Source organism: Symphalangus syndactylus, chromosome 12 (genome assembly GCF_028878055.3).
Source record: "Symphalangus syndactylus isolate Jambi chromosome 12, NHGRI_mSymSyn1-v2.1_pri, whole genome shotgun sequence".
In the NCBI taxonomy this organism is placed as follows: Eukaryota; Metazoa; Chordata; class Mammalia; order Primates; family Hylobatidae; genus Symphalangus; species Symphalangus syndactylus.
In genome coordinates, this window is record NC_072441.2 from 79,335,766 (window position 1) to 79,359,129 (window position 23,364).

The window sequence follows — 23,364 nt, forward strand, 5'->3', positions numbered from 1 at the left end:
GCCATTCTCCTGCCTCAGCCTCCTGAGTAGCTGGGACTACAGATGTCTGCCACCACGCCCGGCCAATATATATATATAGTATTTTTAGTACAGATGGAGTTTCACCGTGTTAGCCAGGATAGTCTTGATCTCCTGACCTCGTGATCCACCCACCTGGGCCTCCCAAAGTACTGGGATTATAGGCGTGAGCCGCCTCGCCTGGCCAAAAGCAGTTATTTTAGCTTGCAACTTAATCATGTAGTGCTTTTTCTCAAGAAAACCATCATGTTTCACTAAGCAGCAGAAGTATTTTATGTCGGCTAGGCACAGTGGCTCACCCCTGTAACCCCAACACTTTGGGATTCTATTGCTATGGACAGATCATGCAGAATGGTGGGTACAATATAATTGTCATTTGGGCAAAAGGTAGAGAAGAGGCTGGGTGTGGTGTCTCACGCCTGTAATCCCAACAATTGGGGGGCCAAGGTGGGTCGATTGCTTGAGCCCAGGAGTTTGAGACCAGCCTGAACAATATTGTGAATCCCCATCTCTACAAAAAATACAAAAATTAGCTGGGCATGGTGGTGCGTGCTTGTAGTCCCAGCTACTTGGGAAGCTGAGGTGGGAGGATCCCATGAGCTCAGGAGGTCAGGACTGCAGTGAGCTGTGATTGTGCCCACTGCACTCCAGCCTGGGTGACAGAGTGAAACCCTGTCTCAAAAAAAAAAAAAAGTGCTTTATGTATACTTCCCATTTGGTCACACATAAATTATAAACACATATATTCAGGTGTTGAGATTTAATAAAATTAATAATTTTTACTGTGTCATCCAGGACACTCCTAAGTAGAACTGGCAATTTTCCCTTGACATTACATGGCAGTGAAGAACACAATAACCAGTAGCACAGTTTGATTCATGCTAAGGCACCAGCAGTTATACCCACTGTTGCATTTGCACCGTTAGTGCTAATGTAAACATGGAAAAAGAAAAAAGGCAAATAATGTTTTTGTATTATAACAAAAATAGTTTTGACCTCACAGTTCCCTAAAAAGGCATCAGGGACCACCAGGGGTCCATAAACCATACTTTTTGAGCTACTGGCCTAACCAGATCAGTGTTTAATCAGTAAAGACTTCTTCTTAATTTTTTTTTTTTTTGAGTCAAGATCTGGCTGTATCACCCAGGCTAGAGTACAGTGGTGCAATCTCATGTCACTGCAACCTACACCTCCTGAGCTCAAGTTATCCTCCCATTTTAGCCTCCTGAGTAGCTGAGACTATAGGCATGCACCACCACACCCAGCTAATTTTTGTATTTTTTTGTATATATATTTTTTATTTTCTCGAGATAGTGTGTCGCTCTGTCACCCAGACTGGAGTGCAGTGGTGCGATCTCAGCTCATTGCAACTTCCACCTCCCAGGTTCAAGCAGTTGTCCTGCCTCAGCCTCCCAAGTAGCTGGGACTACAGGCATGTGCCACCACGCCCGGCTAATTTTTGTATTTTTAGTAGAGACAGGGTTTCACTATGTCGGCCAGGCTGGTCTCAAACTCCTGACCTCAGGTGATCTGCCTGCCTCGGCCTCCCAAAGTGCTGGGATTACAGGCGTGAGCCACCGCACCCAGCCAATTTTTGTATTTTGTGAGACAGGGTTTCGCCATTTTGTCTAGGCTGGTCTCAAACTTGTGAGCTCAAGTAATCCTCCTACCTTGACCTTCCGAAGTGCTGGGATTACAGTCCCAAGCCACTGCACCCCTCTTTTGTCTCCTTAAATTTTAAGCGTGATTATATCATTACACCATAGTCAGAAGATAAAATCTAGATTAAGATGCAGTTTGGGCCGGGCCCGGTGGCTCACGCCTGTAATCCCAACACTTTGGGAGGCTGAGGTGGGTGGATCACTTGAGGTCAGGAGTTCGAGACCAGCCTGGCCAACATGGTGAAACCCCATCTCTACTAAAAATGCAAAAATTAGCCGGGCATGGTGGCAGGTGCCTGTAATCCCAGCTACTCAGGAGGCTGAGGCAGGAGAATTGCTTGAACCCAGGAGGCAGAGGTTGCACTGAGTCGAGATCACACCACTGCACTCCAGCCTGAACAATACAGCGAGACTCAGTCTCAAAAAAAAAAAAAAAAGAGAGAGAGATACAGTTTTATTTGGAAACCTTGATGTGTCCTGTTTCATTGTGCTATCCAAAGACCTACAAACCTCCAGAGACAGCAGTTAGTTGCTAATAAGGGCTCTCATAATTTCCATCAAGCAGTAGTTTCACAGGTGGGCATCCATCTTGCTCCCTTCCTGGAAATCAATGTACATACTTTATTATTTTATATTATGTTCCTTAAAATAATATTGTACCCTTCTTCATTTCAGGGGAATGAAATGGTGTTTTATCGATTCCTTAAACTAGAAAGGTCGTAGTATGTTGCAGATTTTTCCAGAGTATTGTTCTGGGGATTGAAAGTGATAGAACTATGTATTGGGGCTTGAAACATTCCCAAATATTTTATTGTTTGTGCTAGATGAGGTAGAAAGGAACTGACCTACCAGACAGTCAACTTGAGATGTATCTTATATACATTCAAATATAAGAAGTCGTCTAAAAAATGTATTGGCAGCTTTCCTTATGTTCGAGTTATAGCTACCTGAAAACTTTTGTTCCTGTGCATAAAGATGTCTTTGGTGGACTTGGGAAAGAGGTTGCTAGAAGCAGCAAGAAAAGGCCAAGATGATGAAGTGAGAACGTTGATGGCAAACGGCGCCCCATTCACCACAGACTGGGTAAGTCTAGAGGAGAGGTCTCTTAATTATTTCCAATGTATGCTTTTGCCATCATTTTTCTTAAAGGCTAACAGACTATTGGTTTTTCTTCACTCCCTTTCTACCTCATAGCCCTTACAAGAGTTTTATTTTCTTTGTCTCATCTGAATATGTGGTTTTCTTTTTCTTTTAGTTTTCCAAATTGAGAGTCTCCTGTGGATATATAGGTGATAATTGTAAGGTATTATATACTTGTGATTTTCTATAATGTTTTTTAGAGTATTTTCTAAAGGTTTAACTGTCTCTGGAGTGTACTTGGGTTATAGGCTTCTGTAATTAGCTAGAAATTAAAATCAATATAATAAGAATGCATTCCTAGACTAATAAACTGCTTGTTTCCTTTTCTCTAATATGCCCTGGTTAATAAGAAATTGTCTAGGCTGAGCGTGGTGGCTCACGCCTATAATCGCAGCACTTTGGGAGTCCAAGGCGGGCGGATCACCTGAGGTCAGGAGTTCGAGACCAGCCTGCTAACATGGTGAAACCCCGTTTCTACTAAAAATACAAAAAATTAGCCGGGCATGGTGGCACATGCCTGTAATCCCAGCTACTTGAGAGGCTGAGGCAGGAGAATCGCGTGAACTGGGGAGGTGGAGGTTGCAGTGAGCCGAGACTGCGCCATTGCACTCCAGCTTGGAAACTCTGTTTCAAAAAAAAAAAAAACAAAGTCGTCTAGCTGTTTTGTTTCCTTTACCACTGTTAAAAAAAAACATTAAAGAGGAAGGTGTAATTTAGCCTCAACCATCTTGGAGACCAAAGAGTTTCAGAAGGAACAGGTCCAAGTTATAACGTGGGCTTTCTTAGCAGTCACAGATTTTGTACACATTGCCTAATTTTAACAATTTCAAGGCCGAGCGCGGTGGCTCACGCTTGTAATCCCAGCACTTTGGGAGGCCGAGGCGGGCGGATCACGAGGTCAGGAGATCGAGACCACGGTGAAACCCCGTCTCTACTAAAAATACAAAAAATTAGCCGGGCGTGGTGGCGGGCGCCTGTAGTCCCAGCTACTCGGAGAGGCTGAGGCAGGAGAATGGCGTGAACCCGGGAGGCGGAGCTTGCAGTGAGCCGAGATTGCGCCACTGCACTCCAGCCTGGGCGACGGAGCAAGACTCCGTCTCAAAAAAAAAAAAAAAAAAAAAAAAAAAAAACAATTTCAATGAATGAGTGACCTCTATTCTGGACTGATTAATTGAGAGGCCAACAGATTCTTAGCATTTCACAAAAAGAAAGAAAAGGAAGCCTATGAAATTAGCATTTCTATAAATAGACCTGGAAAGAACAATGTGAATTAAATTCAGTCAGGCAGAGAGGCTGAATATATGAAAAAACAAAGAATAAACTAAACAGGCTTAAAATAAAGAGCATAACAAAAAGAAGGGAATAGATCTCTGGCCAGAGTGGATGTTGATAGATAACTCTTATAAGATTTACGCTGGGATGACAGACTTATTGCTGTTGATACATCATTGCTAAATTTTTATTGCCTCTTCATTTCATCGTCATTCATTTTGCCCTGCTTTACTGTGGCAAAAAACTTTTCTTCCAGTCAGTCAAATTTGTACCTCAAATTCCACATGTAACTTTCTAGTCTCTACCCTTTTTCTTTTTTAAAATTTACTTTATTTATTTTTTTATTTATTATGAGATAAGGTCTCTCTATGTTGCCCAGGCTGGTCTTGATCTCCTGGGCTCAAGCGGTCCTCCTGCCTTGACCTCCCAAAGTGCTGGGATTGCAGACATGAGCCACCACATCCACCCTGATCCTTTTTTTGTTTGTTTTAACCTTCTAAACACTGCGTAAAGTCACGTCCTTTAGGGAGTCTTACCTGATAAATCCACCTGACATAAAGCCATTATACTTAGTACTTATTCAATTGGTGGTATATTTATTTGTCCATTAGTATGTTAATTTTTTTTTTTTTTTTTTTTGAGATGGCGTTTCACTCTGTCGCCCAGGCTGGAGTGCAGTGGCACAATCTCAGCTCATTGCAACCTCCGCCTCCCAGGTTCAAAGCAGTTCTCCCTGCCTCAGCCTCCTGAGTAGCTGGGATTACAGGTGCCCACCACCATGCCTGGCTAACTTTTTTTGTATTTTTTAGTAGAGACGGGGTTTCACCATGTTGGCCAGAAGGGTCTTGAACTCCTGACCTCAGGTGATCTGCCCACCCTGGCCTCCCAAAGTGCTGGGATTACAGGTGTGAGCCAGTGCGCCTGGCCCCTGGCCTTTAATTTGTAAATTTAAGCATTTTTTCAGTTTTATCTGCCCAACCAGATTCTCTCTTGAAGGACAAGAACCATAGCTTGTTCATTTGTATCTCTCCAGTAATGATCTAGGACTCTGCACACAGTGGATGTTCAATGAGCATTATTTTTCCACAGCTTGGAACATCACCCCTCCACCTTGCAGCTCAATATGGTCATTATTCCACAGCAGAAGTACTCCTTCGAGCAGGTGTTAGCAGGGATGCCCGGACTAAAGTAGACAGGACCCCCTTGCACATGGCTGCAGCCGATGGACATGCGCACATCGTGGAACTGCTTGTTCGGGTAAAGCAAGAATAGTGGCAAGGTTATGTTGTAAAAAAGGCATCCACTTTCCTGTTTTCTTACTTAAATGGGTACTAGGAAATGACTTGGGAAGGATTAAGTTTAGGACAGTTTATAGCATTAAGTTGCATCTCCAGGAGTCTTCATGGCAGGCCGGGTGCCTGTAATCCCAGCACTTTGGGAGGCCGAGACGGGTGGATCACAAGGTCAGGAATTTGAGACCAGCCAGACCAACATGGTGAAACCCCATCGCTACTGAAAAAAAGCAAAAAAAAATTAGCAGGACATGGTGGTGCGCGACTGTAATCGCAGCTACTCAGGAAGCTGAGGCAGGAGAATCGCTTGAACCTGGGAGGCGGAGGTTGTGGTGAGCCGAGATCGCGCCACTGCACTCCAGCCTGGACGACAGAGCAAGAATCCATCTCAAAAAAAAAAAAAAACCTTCATGGCTATGAGGAGTCTGTTTTCTTATTTATTTATTTATTTTTTTGTTTGATTTTTGAGAAGGAGTCTTGCTCTTGTGGCCCAGGCTGAAGCGCAGTGGCGCGATCTCTGCTCACCACAACCTCCGCCTCCTGGGTTGAAGTGATTTTCCTGCCTCAGCCTCCCGAGTAGCTGGGATTACAGGCGCCGCCACTACGCCCAGCCAATTTTTGTATTTTTAGTAGAGACGGGGTTTCACCATGTTGCCCAGGCTGGTCTCAAACTCCTGACCTCAGGTGATCCACCTGCCTTGGCCTCCCAAAGTGCTTGGATTACAGGCGTGAGTCACTGCACCTGTTTTCTAATTTATTAAAACAATTTTTTTTTTTTTTTGAGATGAACTCTCGGCCAGGCGCGGTGGCTCACTCCTGTAATCCCAGCACTTTAGGAGGCCGAGGCAGGTGGATCACCTGAGGTCAGGAGTTCGAGACCAGCCTGGCCAACATGGTGAAACCCCGTCTCTACTAAAAATACAAAAATTAGCTAGGCATGGTGGCAGGCGCCTGTAATCCCAGCTACTCAGGAGGCTGAGGCAAGAGAATTGCTTGAACCCGGGAGGCAGAGGTTGCAGTGAGCCAAGATCATGCCATCGCACTCCAGCCTGGGGGACAAGAGTGAGACTTCGTCTTAAAAAAAAAAAAAAAAGAGGCCGGGCTCGGTGGCTCACGCCTGTAATCCCAGCACTTTGGGAGGCCGACGTGGGTGGATCACGGGGTCAGAAGATCAAGACCATCCTGGCTAACATGGTGAAACCCTGTCTCTACTAAAAAATATATATATATATATATATATATATATATACAAAAATTAGCTGGGCATGGTGGCAGGCACCTATAGTCCCAGCTACTCGCGAGGCTGAGGCAGGAGAATGGCGTGAACCCGGGAGGTGGAGGTTGCAGTGAGCTGAGATGGCACCACTGTACTCCAGCCTGGGCAACAGAGCGAGACTCTGTCTCCAAAAAAAAAAAAAAGATGAAGTCTCACACTGTCACCCAGGCTGGAGTGCAGTGGCACAATCTTGGCTCATTGTAACCCCCACCTTCTGGGTTCAAGCGATTCTGCTACCTCAGCCTCCCAAGTAGCTGGAATTACAGGCGCCCGCCACCATGCTCAGCTAATTTTTTTTGTATTTTTAGTAGAGATGGGGTTTCACTGTGTTGGCCAGGCTGGTCTCAAACTCCTGACCTTGATCTGCCTGCCTCAGACTCCCAAAGTGGTGGAATTATAGGTGTGAGCCACCGCGCCCGGCTCTAAAACAATTTTTTAAATTTGAGACAGGGTCTCACTCTTTTGTCCTGGCTGGAGAGCAGTGGCATGATCATAGCTCACTGGAGTTTTCAACACCTGGGTTCAAGCAATCCTACTGTCTCAGCCTCCAAAGTAGCTAGGAGGACTACAGGCATGCAGCACCATGCCCAGCTAATTTATTTTTGTTTTTATTTTTTGTAGAGAATAGGGTCTCATTGTATTGCCCAGCCCAGGCTGGCCTTGCACTCCTGGCCTCAAGCAATTCTCCTGCCTCACCCTCCCAACACTGGGATTACAGGTGTGGGGTTACTGGGCCTAGCCAGTTTTCTAATTTTTTTTTTTTTTTTTTTTTTTTGAGACTGAGTCTTGCTCTATCGCCAGGCTGGAGTGCAGTGGCGCAATACTGGCTCACTGCAACCTCTGCCTCCCAGGTTCAAGCGATTCTCCTGCCTCAGCCTCTGGTGTAGCTGGGACTACAGGCGTGCTCCACCACGCCCAGCTAATTTTTGTATTTTTAGCAGAGATGGGGTTTAACCATGTTGGCCAGGATGGTCTCCATCCCTTGACCTCATGATCCACCCGCCTCAGCCTCCCAAAATGCTGGGATTACAGGCATGAGCCACTGCACCCAGCCATTTTTTTTAAATCATATTTTTTTAAAAAAATACAGATGAGATCTCACTACGTTGACCAGGCTGGTATCAGACTCCTGGCCTCAAGTGATCCTTCCATCCTCAGCCTCCCAAAGTGCTGGGATTACAGGCATGAGCCATTGCTCCCAGCCTAGTTTTCCAATTTATTATTATTAATGGTTTTTTTTTTTTTTTTTTTGGAGACAGTGGTCTCACTCTGTCACCCAGGCTAGAGTGCGGTGGTGCAGCCTCCACCTCCCAGGCTCAAGAGATTCTCCCACCTCAGCCTCCCCTTTAGCTGGGACTATAGGCACGTACTACCATGCCTGGCTAATGTTTTGAATTTTTTGTAGAGGCGTGTTTTTTCACCATGTTCCCCAGGTTCATCTTGAACTCCTGAGCTCAAGCTTTTCTAATTTTTTAAAGGCCAAACAGCCTTACTGATTTTTCTTCTTTCCGTTTCTGAAGGTATTCTCTGCACTTATGCCTATTTATTCAGGCACTTGGCTTTCTGTTAATAAATGCAACAAAAATCTGTTCTTTCCTTCTTTGTCTTCCATCTGTTTAATTTCCCAGTGATGTCCTTAGAGGACCCACTCGTTGAAAGCATTATCTCTGTCAGCATTTAGGAGAATTTGAGAAATGTTTTTCCCTTTGATATTCCTTAAATGTGATCTAGATTTGAGCACGTAATCTCTATGGAAATCCTCTGTATTTGATGATGGGATGTTGCACCTGTGCTACTATAACCACTGTTTGTTGAAAAAAATGCTTTTCTGTGACAGAATGGTGCAGATGTGAATGCCAAGGACATGCTGAAGATGACAGCTTTGCATTGGGCCACAGAGCGCCACCATCGAGATGTCGTAGAGTTACTTATCAAATATGGAGCTGATGTCCATGCTTTCAGCAAATTTGATAAATCAGCCTTTGACATAGCTCTGGAGAAAAACAATGCTGAGATTTTGGTCATCCTCCAGGTGTGGTTCTTTTTATACTCTCCAGAGTGTACGTTAATTGAAGTTAAGGATTTTTTTGTAGGAGTTGAATCAAAACTGAATTTTCCCTATTTTATTAAAATAGCACTTCTAATGTCTCAGTCTTGTGACTCAGTGTCATTAGTATCTTTAAAATACACATATATGTATAGAATATATATGTAGTTGTGTGTATGTATACACACATATTTTTTTTATATATTTTTAAATATATATATTCTGTAAAGCCCTGAATTAATCATGGTGATTAAAGAACCATGTTGTGGCTAGTACCAAAAACATTTATTTGGCTTTAGAATGTCTTTTTCTCCATGAAAATTTCCCTTTCTAATTAAACTTGACTTGGGACAATATTAAAAGTTACTTGATGTTTTCTGAATATTCATCAACTGATGTGAGACAGTATACAGATGCTCCTTGACTTATGATAGGGTTACTTTGGATCCGTTTATGATGAGTTTATGCAGGTGTAACCCCATCATAAGTCAGATCACTTTCACACCATGGCAAAGTTGAAAAATTGTAAGTTGAACCCTTGTAAATTGGGGACTATCTATGAAACTCGAAAGCATATTGAGTGATAAGGAAGCCACTTCAGAATTTAAAATTAACTATGACGATTTCGTCTTTTTTTTTTTTTTTTTTTTTGAGGCAGAGTCTCACTCTGTTTCCCAGGCTGGAAGGCAGTGGCATGATCTCAGCTCACTGCAGCCTCCATTTCCTGGGTTTGAGGGATTCTTCCACCTTAGCCTCCCCAGCAGCTGGGACAATAGCCACACACTACCATGCCCAGCTTATTTTTGTATTTTTAGTAGAGACAGGGTTTCGCTATGTTGCCCAGGCTGGTCTTGAACTCCTAACCTCAGGCGATCCACCTGCCTTGGCCTCCCAAAGTGCTGGGATTACAAGCAGCCACCATGCCCGGCTGTGTCCCATTAATTTCTATTTCCCACCCCCGCCCCGAGATGGAGTCTCACTCTGTCGCCCAGGCTGGAGTGCAATGGCACGATCTCGGCTCACTGCTTGGATTCAAGTGATTCTTCCTCCTCAGCCTCCCGAGTTTCTGGGATTACAGGCACCTGCCATCATGCCCAGCTAATTTTTGTATTTTTGTAGAGACAGGGTTTCACCATTTTGGCCAGGCTGGTCTTGAACCCCTGACCTCAGGTGATCCGCCTACCTCGCCCTCCCAAAGTGCTGGGATTACAGGCGTGAGCCACTGCGCCCAGCCTGCCCATTAATTTATTAAGCCAGCACTGTACATCAGGGAACAATAGGACAGAGGATATAAAAATTAACAGGACGTGGGCCAGGCGTGGTGGCTCACACCTGTAATCCCAACACTTTGGGAGGCCGAGGCAGGTGGACCACCTGAGGTCAGGACTCCGAGACCAGCCTGGCTAATTATGGTGAAATCCCGTCTCTACTAAAAATGCAAAAAAAATTAGCAGGGCATGGTGGCGTGTGCCTGTAATCCCAGCTACTCGGGAGGCTGAAGCAGGAGAATCGCTTGAACCTGGGAGGCAGAGGTTGCAGTGAGCCAAGATCGCACCACTGCACTCGAGCCTGGGTGACAGAGAAGGATTCCATCTAAAAAAAAAAAAATTAATAGGACATGAAGTGTTCAAAGCATGATAAAAGTAAAGACAGGCAAGAAAATATTATAATATTGCGTGATAAATAGTTATCTAGTAAGTGCCATGGGAGCACAAAGGAGGGAATAGTAGAATGTGAACTGAATATTGAAGTAGGCAGAGAAGTGAGAAAACTATATTCTAGGCTAGAAAAAGAGCAAATCAAAGACACAGAGGTGTGAAAGAACCTAGAATGTTCAAGAAAAAGTAGTTGAGTGATGAGAGAATGGGCAAAGGAAGTTGAGTTTGGGAGTGGCAGATGCTAAGCTTGAAAGTTAGGCTGGATTCTGAATGTGGGGATGCTTTACAGCATGTGAAGGAGTTTGAACTGTTATGTGGGCGATGCATTTGGATAGAAGTTTTTAAATAGAGGACTGATATGACTAAATTTGGTTTAAAAAGATGATTGTTTGGAATGCGGCACACAGATGAGAGAGAGACACTTAATGCTAAATAACTATATGGTGACTTTCATTAGGCCAGGCAAGGGCCAATGAGAACTTGAACCAAGGAAGTGCTACTATTTCGCCATGTAGCGGTACTACTCTTCCCTCCACTTACTAGATGTCTATTTATCATGTAATATTGTAATATTTTATTTCCTATCTTTAATTTTATCATGCTGTGAACACTTCATGTCCTAGTGGAGGATAAAGGAAAAGGCCAAATTCAAAAAGGAATTTAGGCCAGGCATGGTAGCTCACGCCTGTAATCCTAGCACTTTGGGAGGCTGAGGTGAGTGAATCTCCTGAGGTCAGGAGTTCAAGGCCAGCCTGGCCAACATGGTGAAACCTCATCTTTACTAAAAATACAGAATTAGTTGGCTTGGTGGTGGGTGCCTGTAATCCTAGCTACTTGGGAGACGGAGGCAGGAGAATCGGTTGAACTTGGGAGTTGGAGGTTGTAGTGAGCTGAGATCATGCCACTGTACTCCAGCCTGGGAGACAGAGTGAGACTCTCAAAAAAAAAAGAAAAGGAATTTCACAATATCCAAAGAATGGATAACCTGTTTCAATTGAAGCTGTTAGTCAAGGGGATAATTATATATGAAAAATAGTCATTTCTGGCTGGGTGTGGTGGCTCATGCCTGTAATCCTAACACTTTGGGAGGCCGAGGAGGATGGATTGCCTGAGCTCAGGAGTTCGAGGCCAGCCTGGGCAACTCGATGAAACCCTGTCTCTACTAAAATACAGAAGAAATTAGCCGGGCATGGCAGCGTGCGCCTATAGTCCCAGCTACTTAGGAGGCTGAGGCAGGAACCCTGGAGGCAGAGGTTGCAGTGAGCCGAGATCGCACCACTGCACTCCATCCTGGGCGACAGAGTGGGACTCTGTCTCAAAAAAAAAAGAGAGAGAGACAGAGAAAGCAAGCAAGCAAGCCATTTCTGCTGCATTTTCAGTATTTTTTTTTTAATTGATAGGTGGTCTATAGACTGGTTAGCCCCTTGAACTTTCAATTCTTTGTTTAGAGCCCTTTCATAACTGGACTTTTTAAAGTAGTGATTATGTTTGTAGAAAATTGCTTCTGAAAGTAATAAAGATAAGCTACTTTTCACCAAAATTGAACAGATATCCCTGGAAGCAAAAGTACAGCATATGGAGCGAGACTTTAAAATCTGGCACTTCTTTATTTGCTTGTTATATATTCTCTTAGGAATTTCTTCAATGGCAGAATGGAACAAGTAGTTGGACAAAACTTTAGAGAATATTGGTCTCTGTAGATACTCTGCAGGGATCTCTTGCTAGCACACTGACTTGTAGATAATTAATCATAAAATGTTAGTGCTGGAAATTACTTTTTAGACTATTCAGGTCAACTCTCTCATTTTTCTTTTTTCTTTTTTTGAGACGGAGTCTCACTCTGTCGCCCAGGCTGGAGTATAATGACGCTATCCTGGCTCACTGCAATCTTGGCCTCCTGGGTCAAGCAGTTCTCCTGCCTCAGCCTCCCGAGTAGCTGGGATTACAAGCACCCGCCACCATGCCCAGCTGATATTTTTGTATTTATTAGAGACGGGGTTTCACCATGTTGGCCAGGCTGGTCTCGAACTCCTGACCTCAAGTGGTCCACCCGCCTCAGCCTCCCAAAGTGGTGGGATTACAGGCATGAGCCACCGTGCCTGGCCTGACTCCCTCATTTTTCAAATGAAAAAAAACAAGTTTCATAGAGGTTAAGTGAATTGTCTAGAAGTTTTTGCAAATAATACACCTTTGCTTTCCTGAAGTAGGAACAAGCTTTGGAAAGCAACCTAACAACTCTGTTAGCCTGGTCTGAAAAAAAATGGTGGTCTTAATGAGAACTCTGATCTCCCTGGGACATTGTATATGGGAGCTAGTTATGATTGATAGAGCATTGGGGTGGGAGTGGAATATGCTGTTCAGTAACTGTGTAACTGAATAATAAGTGTTCTTGGGCTGGGCACGGTGGCTCAAGCCTGTAATCCTACCACTTCAGGAGGCCAAGGCGGGCGATTTGCCTGAGCCCAGGAGTTCTAGACCAACTTGGGCAACATGGCAAAACCCTGTCTCTACTAAAAATACAAAAAATTAGCTGGACGTGGTGGCGCGTGCCTGTAATCCCAGCTGCTCAGGAGGCTGAGGCATGAGAATTGCCTGAACCCAGGAGGTGGAGGTTGCAGTGAGCCGAGATTGTGCCACTGCACTCCAGCCTGGGTGACAGAGTGAGACTGTCTCAAAAAAAAAAAAAAAGAAAAAGAAAAGCTAGTAAGTGTTCTGACTGAAATATCCTGCCTTGTTTGATAGGAAGCAATGCAGGATCAGGTGAATGTTAATCCAGAGAGAGCCAACCCTGTGACTGACCCTGTGACTATGGCTGCTCCATTCATCTTCACATCAGGAGAGGTTGTTAACCTCGCAAGCCTTATTTCTTCAACCAACACCAAAACAACCTCAGGTAATGTTCTGATAACATGAAATTTATTTTAGACTTAAAAATGAACAGAACCCTAGATTTTCCAAGAGATGAATGGATACCCTTTCTGATACTCCTTAATTAAAATATTGCCAAAGCAGAAGATTTGTAATAGATTTTAAAGCTGAGGTACTTATTCTTTCTGGGGAAGGGAAGATCATACATAGGGATTACAAAGGAATACTACTGTGTTAAAAGTAAAATATTCTGGCTTGGGCACAGTGGCTCATGTCTGTAATCCCAATGCTTTGGGAGGCCAAGGTGGGAAGATTGCTTGAGGCCACCCTGGACTGGGCAATATAGCAAGACCCCATCCTCTACTAAAAATAAATTAGGTGGGCATGGTGATGCATACCTGCAGTCCCAGCTACTCAGGAGGCTGACATGGGAGGATCTCGTGAGCTCAGGAGTTGGACTTACTGTGAGTTATAATTGTGCCACTGCACTCCGGCCTGGATGACAGAGCAAGACCCTGTCTCTGAAAAAAAAAAAGGAAAATATTGTACAGATTAATCTATTGAAGGGTTATGCCTAGACCAAAAATGAAAATATGAAGGTACCTCAACATGATATTCATAAGGGAAATAAACATTAATAGTTTAAAGCAGTAACAAAGCAGAATAAACATAAGTGGCTTTTGGAGTACTGAAATAAAAGAGGTAAATGTGATTTTCTGAATAAAGTATAAGAGTCTGGATTTGGGCCGGGCGCGGTGGCTCAAGCCTGTAATCCCAGCACTTTGGGAGGCCAAGGCGGGCGGATCACGAGGTCAGGAGATTGAGACCATCCTGGCTAACACGGTGAAACCCCGTCTCTACTAAAAATACAAAAAATTAGCCGGGCGTGTTGGCAGGCGCCTGTAGCCCCAGCTACTCGGGAGGCTGAGGCAGGAGAATGGCGTGAACCCGGGAGGCGGAGCTTGAAGTGAGCCGAGATCACGCCACTGCACTCCAGCCTGGGGGACAGAGAAAGACTCCGTCTCAAAAAAAAAAAAAAAAAAAAAAAAGTCTGGATTTGTTCTTGAGTGCATATATAAAAAGAAAACAGCAGAGAAAACTACTTGGTGTTGATCTTTTGAAACCTGTATGTTTTTGACTTGGCGCGGTGCCTCACGCCTATAGTCCCAGCACTTTGGGAGGCCCAGGTGGGTGGATCACCTGAAGTCAGCAGTTTAAGACCAGCCTGGTCAACATGGTGGAACCCCATCTCTACTAAATATACAGAAATTAGCCGGGTGTGGTGGTGGGTGCTTGTAATCCCAGCTATTTGTGAGACTGAAGCAGGAGAATCGCTTGAACCTGGGAGGTTGAGGTTGCAGTGAGCCAAGATCGCACCATTGCGCTCCAGCCTGGGCAACAAGAGTGAAACTTCATCTCAAAAAAAAAAAAAAGAAAGAAAGAAACCTGCATGTTTTCAACAAAACCTCCTATCTAAATAAGAATGAATGAGTTTGTTTTTCAGCATCTCCTTTATTTTTTATTTTTTATTTTTTTCTCCGAGGCTCTGTTTCCCAGGCTGGAGTGCAGTGGCGCAATCTTGGCTCACTGCAACCTTTGCCTCCCGGGTTCAAGCGATTCTCCTGCCTCAGTCTCCTGAGTAGCTGGGACTACAGGCATGTGCCACCACGCCCAGCTAATTTTTGTATTTTTACTAGAGACGGGGTTTCACTGTGTTAGCCAGGATGATCTCGATCTCCTGACCTCGTGATCTACCCGCCTCGGCCTCCCAAAGTGCTGGGATTACAGGCGTGAGCAACTGCACCTGGCCTTTCAGTTAGCATCTCCTTTTACAAATATTTGTTTTACAATGAAATAACTTGTGTCCTCATTTAAATAAATTTTCCAATTGACTACTGGTTTCTTTTTCTTTCTTTTATTTGAAATAACAGTATTCTTAGTTAAGTTTGTATAATGTCAAAGGAAAGATCTTGACTAAGCTATTGATATTGAGAGGCAGTGTGGTAAAAGAGAAGAAGCAATGTATGTGATATACACAGAATTTTGGAATCAGAATTGTGCTCAAATAATTATTGGTTGACTAGCTGCTTGACCCTAGGAAAACTTCGCTTTGTTTATTTATGTGCAAAATTGAGATATAATAATACCTACTTTATGAGGCTGTTGTGAGAGTTTGAGAATTTGTATTTCAAGGTCCATTTTATAGTAGGGCTTCAATAATAGCTATTAAATGAAAACATATCTTAGCGAAGTTTGACCCCAACATGCCCACCAGGGGGCAATAGTGATCTTCATTTTATAAGCTATCAACAGTTATTTAAAATAATTTTGCATTCAGCGGGATGATACAAAAACTTTACATTAAATTTATATATACATGTTATCAGAACATTCACAATCCTTTGGATTCATATTGGTTCAGTCACACTGATTAAAACAACTTTTTTTTTTTTTTTTTGAGACGGAGTCTCGCTCTGTCGCCCAGGCTGGAGCACAGTGGCCCAATCTCGGCTCACTGCAACCTCCGCCTCCTGGGTTCAAGCGATTCTCCTGCCTCAGCCTCCTGAGTAGCTGGGATTACAGGCGCCTGCCACCACACCTGGCTAATTTTTGTATTTTTAGTAGAGACGGGGTTTCACCATGTTGGCCAGGCTGGTCTCGAACTCCTGACCTTGTGATCCACCTGCCACGGCCTCCTGGGATTACAGGCGCCTGCCACCTGGGATTACAGGCGCCTGTCACCACACCCAGCTAATTTTTTTTGTAGTTTTTAGTAGAGATGGGGTTTCACTATGTTGCCCAGGCTAGTCTCAAACTCCTGGGCTCAAGCAATTCACCTGCCTTAGCCTCCCAAAGTATTGGGATTACAAGTGTGAGCCACTGTGCCTGGCCCTGACTTTTTTTTTTTTTTTTTTTTTGAGACAGAGTTTTGCTCTGTCGCTCAGGCTGGAGTGCAGTGGCATGATCTCGGCTCACTGCAAACTCTGCCTCCCAGGTTCAAACGATTCTCATGCCTCAACCTCCTAAGTAGCTGGGATACTGGTGCCTGCCACCACGCCCAGCTAGTTTTTGTATTTTTAGAAGAGACGGGGTTTCACCATGTTGGCCAGGCTGGTTTCAAACTCCTGACCTCAGGTGATCTGCCCACCTCGGCCTCCCAAAGTGCTGGGATTACAGGCATGAGCCACCGCGCCTGGCCCTGACTTCTTGAAAGAAGAAAAACTGGAAAGAATATTTAAGCACAGGTAGTGGGAAAACTTAAAAATTAAGAGTAGGCTGGGTGCGGTGGCTCACGCCTATAATCTCAGCACTTTGGGAGGCTGAGGCGGGCAGATAGCTTGAACTCATGAGTTCAAGAGCAACCTGGGCAGCATGGTGAAACCTGGTCTGTACAAAAAAAAAAAAAAAATTAGCCAAGCATGGTGATGCACGCCTGTAGTCTCAGCTACTTGGGAGGCTGAGGTGGGAGGACAGCTTGGGCCTGGGAGGCAGAGGCTGCAGTAAGCCAAGATTGTATCACTGCACTGCAGCCTGGGCGATAATGCCAGACTTTATCTTGAAAAAAAAAATTAAGAGTACATTTAAAAATAAAATATATTGCTTAGTGTGCTGGCTCACGCCTGTAATCCCAGCACTTTGGGAGGCCAAGTTGGGCAGATCACTTGAGGTCAGGAGTTCGAGACCAGCCTGGCTAACATGGTGAAACCCCGACTTACTAAAAATACAAAAATTAGCTGAGCATGGTGGCACGCGCCTGTAGTCCCAGTTACTTCGGAGGCTGAGGCAGGAGAATGGCGTGAACCTGGGAGGCAGAAGTTGCAGTGAGCTGAGATCGCGCCACTGCACTCCAGTCTGGGCAACAAGAGCAAAACTCTGTCTCAAAAAAAAGAATACAGGAATAGCCAATAAAGGGTGCAGCTGCTACTTCTACTTCTATACTAACAAAGCTTAATGTCATGCCAGCTGACAAGAAATGTTTATAGGGTCCAGCCCCAGCATCACCAGGCAGGACAAAGAAGTGTAGATTTGGAACTGAGAGGCAATAAATTTGTAACTGGCATAATAGGTATCTCTGAAATTATAGTGAAAGAAATAGAGAAATATAATTCATTTTATAAAAGTAAGATTTATACAAAACTGTTGAGTAATACTTTTTTTCCCCAACAAGGAAGTATCTACAGTTAGAGTAATACTTTTGGTTCATAAAGTTAGGCATGTCTGTTGCCAGATCTAGTGCACTTCCCTCTTACAACTTAGCTATGAGAATAGCACACAGATGTAAGAGAAGAAGGTTATGAACAAAGTCTTTTTAAAAGTACATTTTGGCCGGACACAGTGGCTCATGCCTGTAATCCCAGCACTTTGGGAGGCCGAAGCAGGCAGATCACCTGAAGTCAGGAGTTCAAGACCAGCCTGGGCAACATGGCGAGACCTCGTCTCTACTAAAAGTATAAAAATTAGCTGAGTGTCATGGTGCACACCTGTAATCCCAGCTACTCAGGAGGCTGAGATAGGAGAAGTGCTTGAATCCGGGAGGTGGAGATTGCAATGAGCTGAGACCGTGCCACTGCACTCCAGCCTGGAAGACAGAGCGAGACTCCATCTCAAAAAGTAAGTAAATAAAAAATAAAAGTACATCTTGACATAACTAAAGTATTTTTAGCATTTAGTGTTTTTAGCATTAATCTATTGTACTACCCTTTGACATTCAATATATGAAACTTTTTATTTATTTATTTATATATTTATTTATTGAGATGGAGTCTTGCTCTGTTGCCCAAGCTGAAGTGCAGTGGTGCGATCTCAGCTCACTGCAATCTCCACCTCCCAAGTTCAAGCGATTCTCTTGCCTCAGCCTCCCAAGTAGCTGGGATTATAGGTGCCCACCATCAAGCCCAGCTAATTTTTGTATTTTTAGTAGAGACAGGGTTTCACCTTGTTGGCCAGGCTGGTCTCGAACTCCTGACCTCAGGTGATCCACCTGCCTCGGCCTCCCAAAGTGCTAGGATTACAGGCATGAGCCACAGCGTCTGGCCATGAAACTTTAGGTTTTTAACTATTCTTGTACTAGAGGTGAATCCTATTCTTCACATCTATCTAGCTGATGAAAAAAGGTAGTATGATTGGGTAAAGCCCAGAAGGGGACTATTCCCTTATCACTGCTCAGCTTTGAGTGAGGTATGCATTTTACACTTACTGCCTGCTGCCAAGGAGAGCTGTGCCCAGCCAGCTTAGGGAGTGGGTAACACTCTTGGTCTGTTAGCTACTAATGCTCAGCACTGGCAGTGCCAAGAGAATGATTAAATGAGGGGAATGTAGTGGCCCTGTACAAAGTATACTTTTTTTTTTTTTTTTTTTTTTTGAGAAGGAGTCTCACTCTGTCGCCCAGGCTGGAGTGCAATGGTGTGATCTCAGCTCACTGCAAGCTCCGCCTCCTGGGTTCACGCCATTCTTCTGCCTCAGCCTCCCAAGTGGCTGGGACTACAGGCGCCCACCACCACGCCCAGCTAATTTTTTGTATTTTTAGTAGAGACGGGGTTTCACCATGTTAGCCAGGATGGTCTCGAACTCCTGACCTCGTGATCCACCTGCCTCGGCCTCCCAAAGTGCTGGGATTACAGGCAGGAACAGCACCCGGCCCTCCAAGTATACTAATTTAATCCACTTTAAAGGAAAAACTTTTTAAACCTTAAAAGAATTTTAACACTGATATAATTGGCTTATATCAGTTTGAGTTAGAGAACAAGATTGAGGACATTAGAGTGAAAAGCTGAGGTTTTGATTTAATAAGCTGTTTTTAATTTGCCTCAATTTTTTCTCTACATTGGATCTCATTTGTCTTTCTTACTGAAATAGGTGACCCCCATGCCTCAACAGTACAGTTTTCAAATTCTACCACCTCAGTGCTGGCTACCCTTGCAGCTCTTGCTGAGGCATCAGTCCCCCTCTCCAACTCACACAGAGCCACAGGTAGGTAAGGGATATGCTGCTGAGTGAATCACCACTTTTTCTTTTAAGTCTCCAGCAGATTTAATTTGCATGAAATATTATTAAAGAATTGCATTTAATTAGAGACAGCTAAGGAAAAGGGATGTAGCGTCATCGAACATCAGAAAGAAAAATTGCTAGGTGGTATAATCAGACAGCTGAATAATATCAGAGAATGACTGAATTATTCCTTTGTGTGTTTACAGTTTGAAGTTTGTTTTCCCTGACTCTAGTTACTTCAGATTGAAATGTCTATTCTCACATTAGCAGATTTTTTTGGAGATACTCTATGTTATGTTTTGACTGATGCTATCATAGAATGATTCAAAATAGCAGCCCAGATATCTGAAAGTATCAAAATACATGGGACTGGTACCTTTTTCATTGTCATATCCTTTGTACTTCATGGTTTGCTTTTATTTTCTTTTCTTTTTTTTTTTTTTTTTTTTTTTTTTTGAGACGGAGTCTCACTCTGTCGCCCAGGCTGGAGTGCAGTGGCGCGATCTTGGCTCACTGCAACCTCCACCTCCCGGGTTCATGCCATTCTCCTGCCTCAGCCTCTCCGAGTAGCTGGGACTACAGGCGCCCGCCACCACGCCCGGCTAATTTTTTTTTTTTGTATTTTTAGTAGAGACGGGGTTTCACCGTGGTCTTGATCTCCTGACCTCCTGATCCGCCTGCCTTGGCCTCCCAAAGTGCTGGGATTACAAGCGTGAGCCACTGCGCCCAGCTGGCTTGCTTTTATTTTCACTGGAGATGTTATTTTGGCATTTCCAAAGGAGTTGGGCAAATATAGGCTATGTATTGCCTTTCTGATATTTAAAACAAAAAAAGTTTTCAAGTTATTTAGCCAGAGCTAGTGGTCTGTGTGGGGAAGACTTAAGGCTTCATATAGGCAGGGGCATATAGTCATAGGTAGGGTTCAGTAGACATTTAGAAATCTGTCTGGAACCCTCTGGCCATCTGCTCCATTATATATGAAAGCAGAATTTCTGATTTATTTCTGCCATGACATTTGGGTGGCAGGAACATTCTTCCAATTCCAATCCTATTTTTCTGAATGGGTGTAATCATAGAGATCTCTACTCAGATGTATATGAGGGAACAACATAGCAAAGGGAAAAGCAGTGTGTTAAACTTGTTTTTGCTATTCTTTTGGTTTGCTCTTTGATCTTGGATAAATCACTTCTCCAGGTTCTAGTTTTCTTATCTTTGGCATGATGGTTGGATTAGGTTATCTATCCAGGACCTTTCAGCTTTAATATTTAACTGTTCTTTGTTACTAAGAGGTGTGAATCCTTTATTTCCATTGAACTACTTAGATGTGTTTCATATGGATGGTTGATACCCCATTTATTACTGCAAAGTTCTATCTGTGACTCTTTCTTTCTTTCTTTTCTTTCTTTCCCTTTCTTTCTTTCTTTTCTTTCTTTCTTTCCTTTCTTTTCTTTCTTTCTTTCCTTTCTTCTTTCTTTCCCTTTCTTTCTTTCTTTCTTTCTTTCTTTCTTTCTTTCTTTCTTTCTTTCTTTCTTTCTTTCTTCTTTCTCCTTCCCTTCCTTCCTTCCTTCCCTCCCTCCCTCCCTTTCTTTCTTTCTTCCTTGAGATAGAGTCTCACTCTGTCACCCAGGCTGGGGTGCGGTGGCATGATCTCAGCTTACTGCCATCTCTACCTCCGGGGTTCAAGCACAATTCTCCTGCATCAGCCTCCCAAGTAGCTGGGATTACAGGCGCCTACCACCATGCCCAGCTAATTTTTGTATTTTTAGTACAGACAGGGTTTTGCCATGTTGGCCAGGCTGGTCTCAAACTACTGACCTTGGTGATCCGCCCACCTCGGCCTTCCAAAGTGCTGGGATTATAGATGTGAGCCACTGCGCCTGGCCCTGTGACACTTTAGATAGAGAAATTCCATAGTGGTAGGAATTATTTCCTCTAATAGTGCTTAGTTTATTGGGATATTGACTAATCAAACGGAAAATCTCGATTCAACATAATACACATAACACTCATAGAATGGTACCTGGCACATAAGCGTTGGCTATTTTATTTATATATATATATGTTTGGGGTTTCTTTTGATACAGACAGGATCTTATTCTGTTATTCTGTCACCCAGGCTGGAGTGCAGTGGCACAATCAGAGCTCACTGCAGCTTGAACTTCTGGGCTCAAGTGATCCTCCCACATCAGCCTCCTGAGTAGCTAGGACTAAAGGTGCATGCCACCACGCTCAGTTAATTTTTCAAATTTGGGGGGTGGTCTCACTGCTCAGGCTGGTCTTCAACTCCCAGCCTCAAGCAATCCTCTTGCCGTGGCCTCCCAAAGTGCTGGGATTATGGGCATGAGCCACCATACCCAGCCAGCTATTCTTGATTTATCAGATGAAAAAAGCCACCTAACATTTTTGTCTATCAAACTCCAATATTTTGACTACTTCACATATTATTGTTAATTCACTATTAAATATCCCTGTTTTCTTATAGAAATGATCTACTCTGATTTATGGTTATTTTAGCCTTTTTTTTTTGAGACAGAATCTCGCTCTTGTCGCCCAGGCTGGAGTGCAGTAGCAGGATTTTGGTTCACTGCAACCTCCGCCTCCTGGGTTCAAGCAATGCTCCTGCCTCAGCCTTCTAAGTAGCTGGGATTATAGGTGCCCATCAACACGCCCAGCTAATTTTTGTAATTTTAGTAGAGATGGGGTTTCACCATGTTGGCCAGGCTGGTCTCGAACCCCTAACCTCAGGTGATCTGCCCACCTTGGCCTCCCAAAGTGCTGGGATTACAGGTGTGAGCCACCGTGCTCAGCCATTTTAGACTTTCAAGATACTTCCTGAAAAAAAAAAAAAGGGTTCCAATATCAAATATGTTGGGGAAACAGCATATCTGGTTTTTTTGTTTGTTTTTTGAGACGGAGTCTCGCTCTGTCGCTCAGGCTGGAGTGCAGTGGCTCCACCTCGACTCACTGCAACCTCCGCCTCCCAGGCTCAAGCGATTCTCATGCCTCAGCCTCCAAAGTAGCTGGAACTACAGGCACGTGCCACCATGCCTGACTAATTTTTGTACTTTTAGTAGAGACAGGGTTTTGCCATGTTGGCCAGGCTGGTCTCTAACTCCTGGCCTCAAGTGATTCGCCCATCTTGGCCTCCCAAAGTGCTAAGATTATAGGCGTGAGCCACCGTGCCCAGCTGAAACAGAGTATCTTATACCCTGTTGGAGAATCACACCCTGTTAGAAAATCACAATGTTAATTAGCCTATTGAAGTCTCTGATACTCCTACAAAACCAAAAAGTTTAAGCATATTTAAACCAGAATTTTGAAAATGTATTTATACATAGAACCCATCTTTAGTGAAAGTTATTAATACCTCAGTGAACACATTTTATAAAATACTGTTCTAATGCATTGTCTATTTTCTTTTCTCCTGTGATTTAGCATTGTTCACAAATCCTTTTGTGAACTGTTGAATCTCACTTTTTTTTTCAAATGTTCCTCTCCCTGAATGTTGTCAGGTTCAAGGAGGTTGAAATTGCCATACTCCTATTTTTTAAAAAGCTGAAATTTTAAATTTGCTTTTGTCATCTCTAACCAATTCAGAGGAAATTATAGAAGGAAATTCTGTTGACTCATCAATCCGGCAAGTAATGGGGAATGGAGGCCAGAGGGTCATCACCATAGTGACTGATGGAGTCCCTCTGGGTAATATCCAAACTTCAATCCCTACTGGAGGCATTGGCCAGCCATTTATTGTAACTATGCAAGATGGACAGCAAGGTGAGTTATCTCTTGTAGACAATTGTTTATTAAAAGATATTTTAGATACTCCATACTCACCTAAAAATGAGGCATTAAGTCAGATAGTGGAAGTGGGAGATTGCCAGATGCAAGTTGAGCAAAGAAGCTCTGAAAAAGAAAAAGAAATGGAACCAGACTGGCAAAAGCTAATTGCCTAATATGTATAAAATCTGTAGTAAAAACCAGTTGATCCGGTGGAAAAAATAACAAATAATATAAACCAATAGTTCACAGAAAAAAATGTACTGATGGCTCTTAAAAATATGAAAATAGCTGGGTGAGGCGTCTCATGGCTGTAATCCCAGCACTTTGGGAGGCTGAGGCAGGAGGATCACTTGAGATCAGGAGT

At 43.7% G+C, this 23,364-nt stretch overlaps 1 protein-coding gene across 12 annotated transcripts in view; it reads left to right on the plus strand.

Moving 5' to 3' along the window:
* Positions 1-23,364, plus strand: part of GABPB2 (GA binding protein transcription factor subunit beta 2) — a 61,969-nt gene that overhangs the window by 22,619 nt on the left and 15,986 nt on the right. For 2 of the 12 annotated variants that reach the window (XM_063626332.1, XM_063626331.1), the window contains 5 exons: positions 2,600-2,762; positions 5,181-5,348; positions 8,497-8,691; positions 13,107-13,257; positions 19,089-19,202. In XM_063626332.1, the coding sequence (XP_063482402.1) occupies positions 2,655-2,762; positions 5,181-5,348; positions 8,497-8,691; positions 13,107-13,257; positions 19,089-19,202 (736 nt within the window). In that variant the 5' untranslated portion in view covers positions 2,600-2,654. Of the gene's footprint in view, positions 1-1,531; positions 2,763-2,934; positions 2,983-5,180; positions 5,349-8,496; positions 8,692-13,106; positions 13,258-19,088; positions 19,203-22,808; positions 22,995-23,364 lie in introns of those variants that run through there. The other 10 variants (XM_063626323.1, XM_063626325.1, XM_063626326.1 and 7 more) reach the window with 10 other exon arrangements.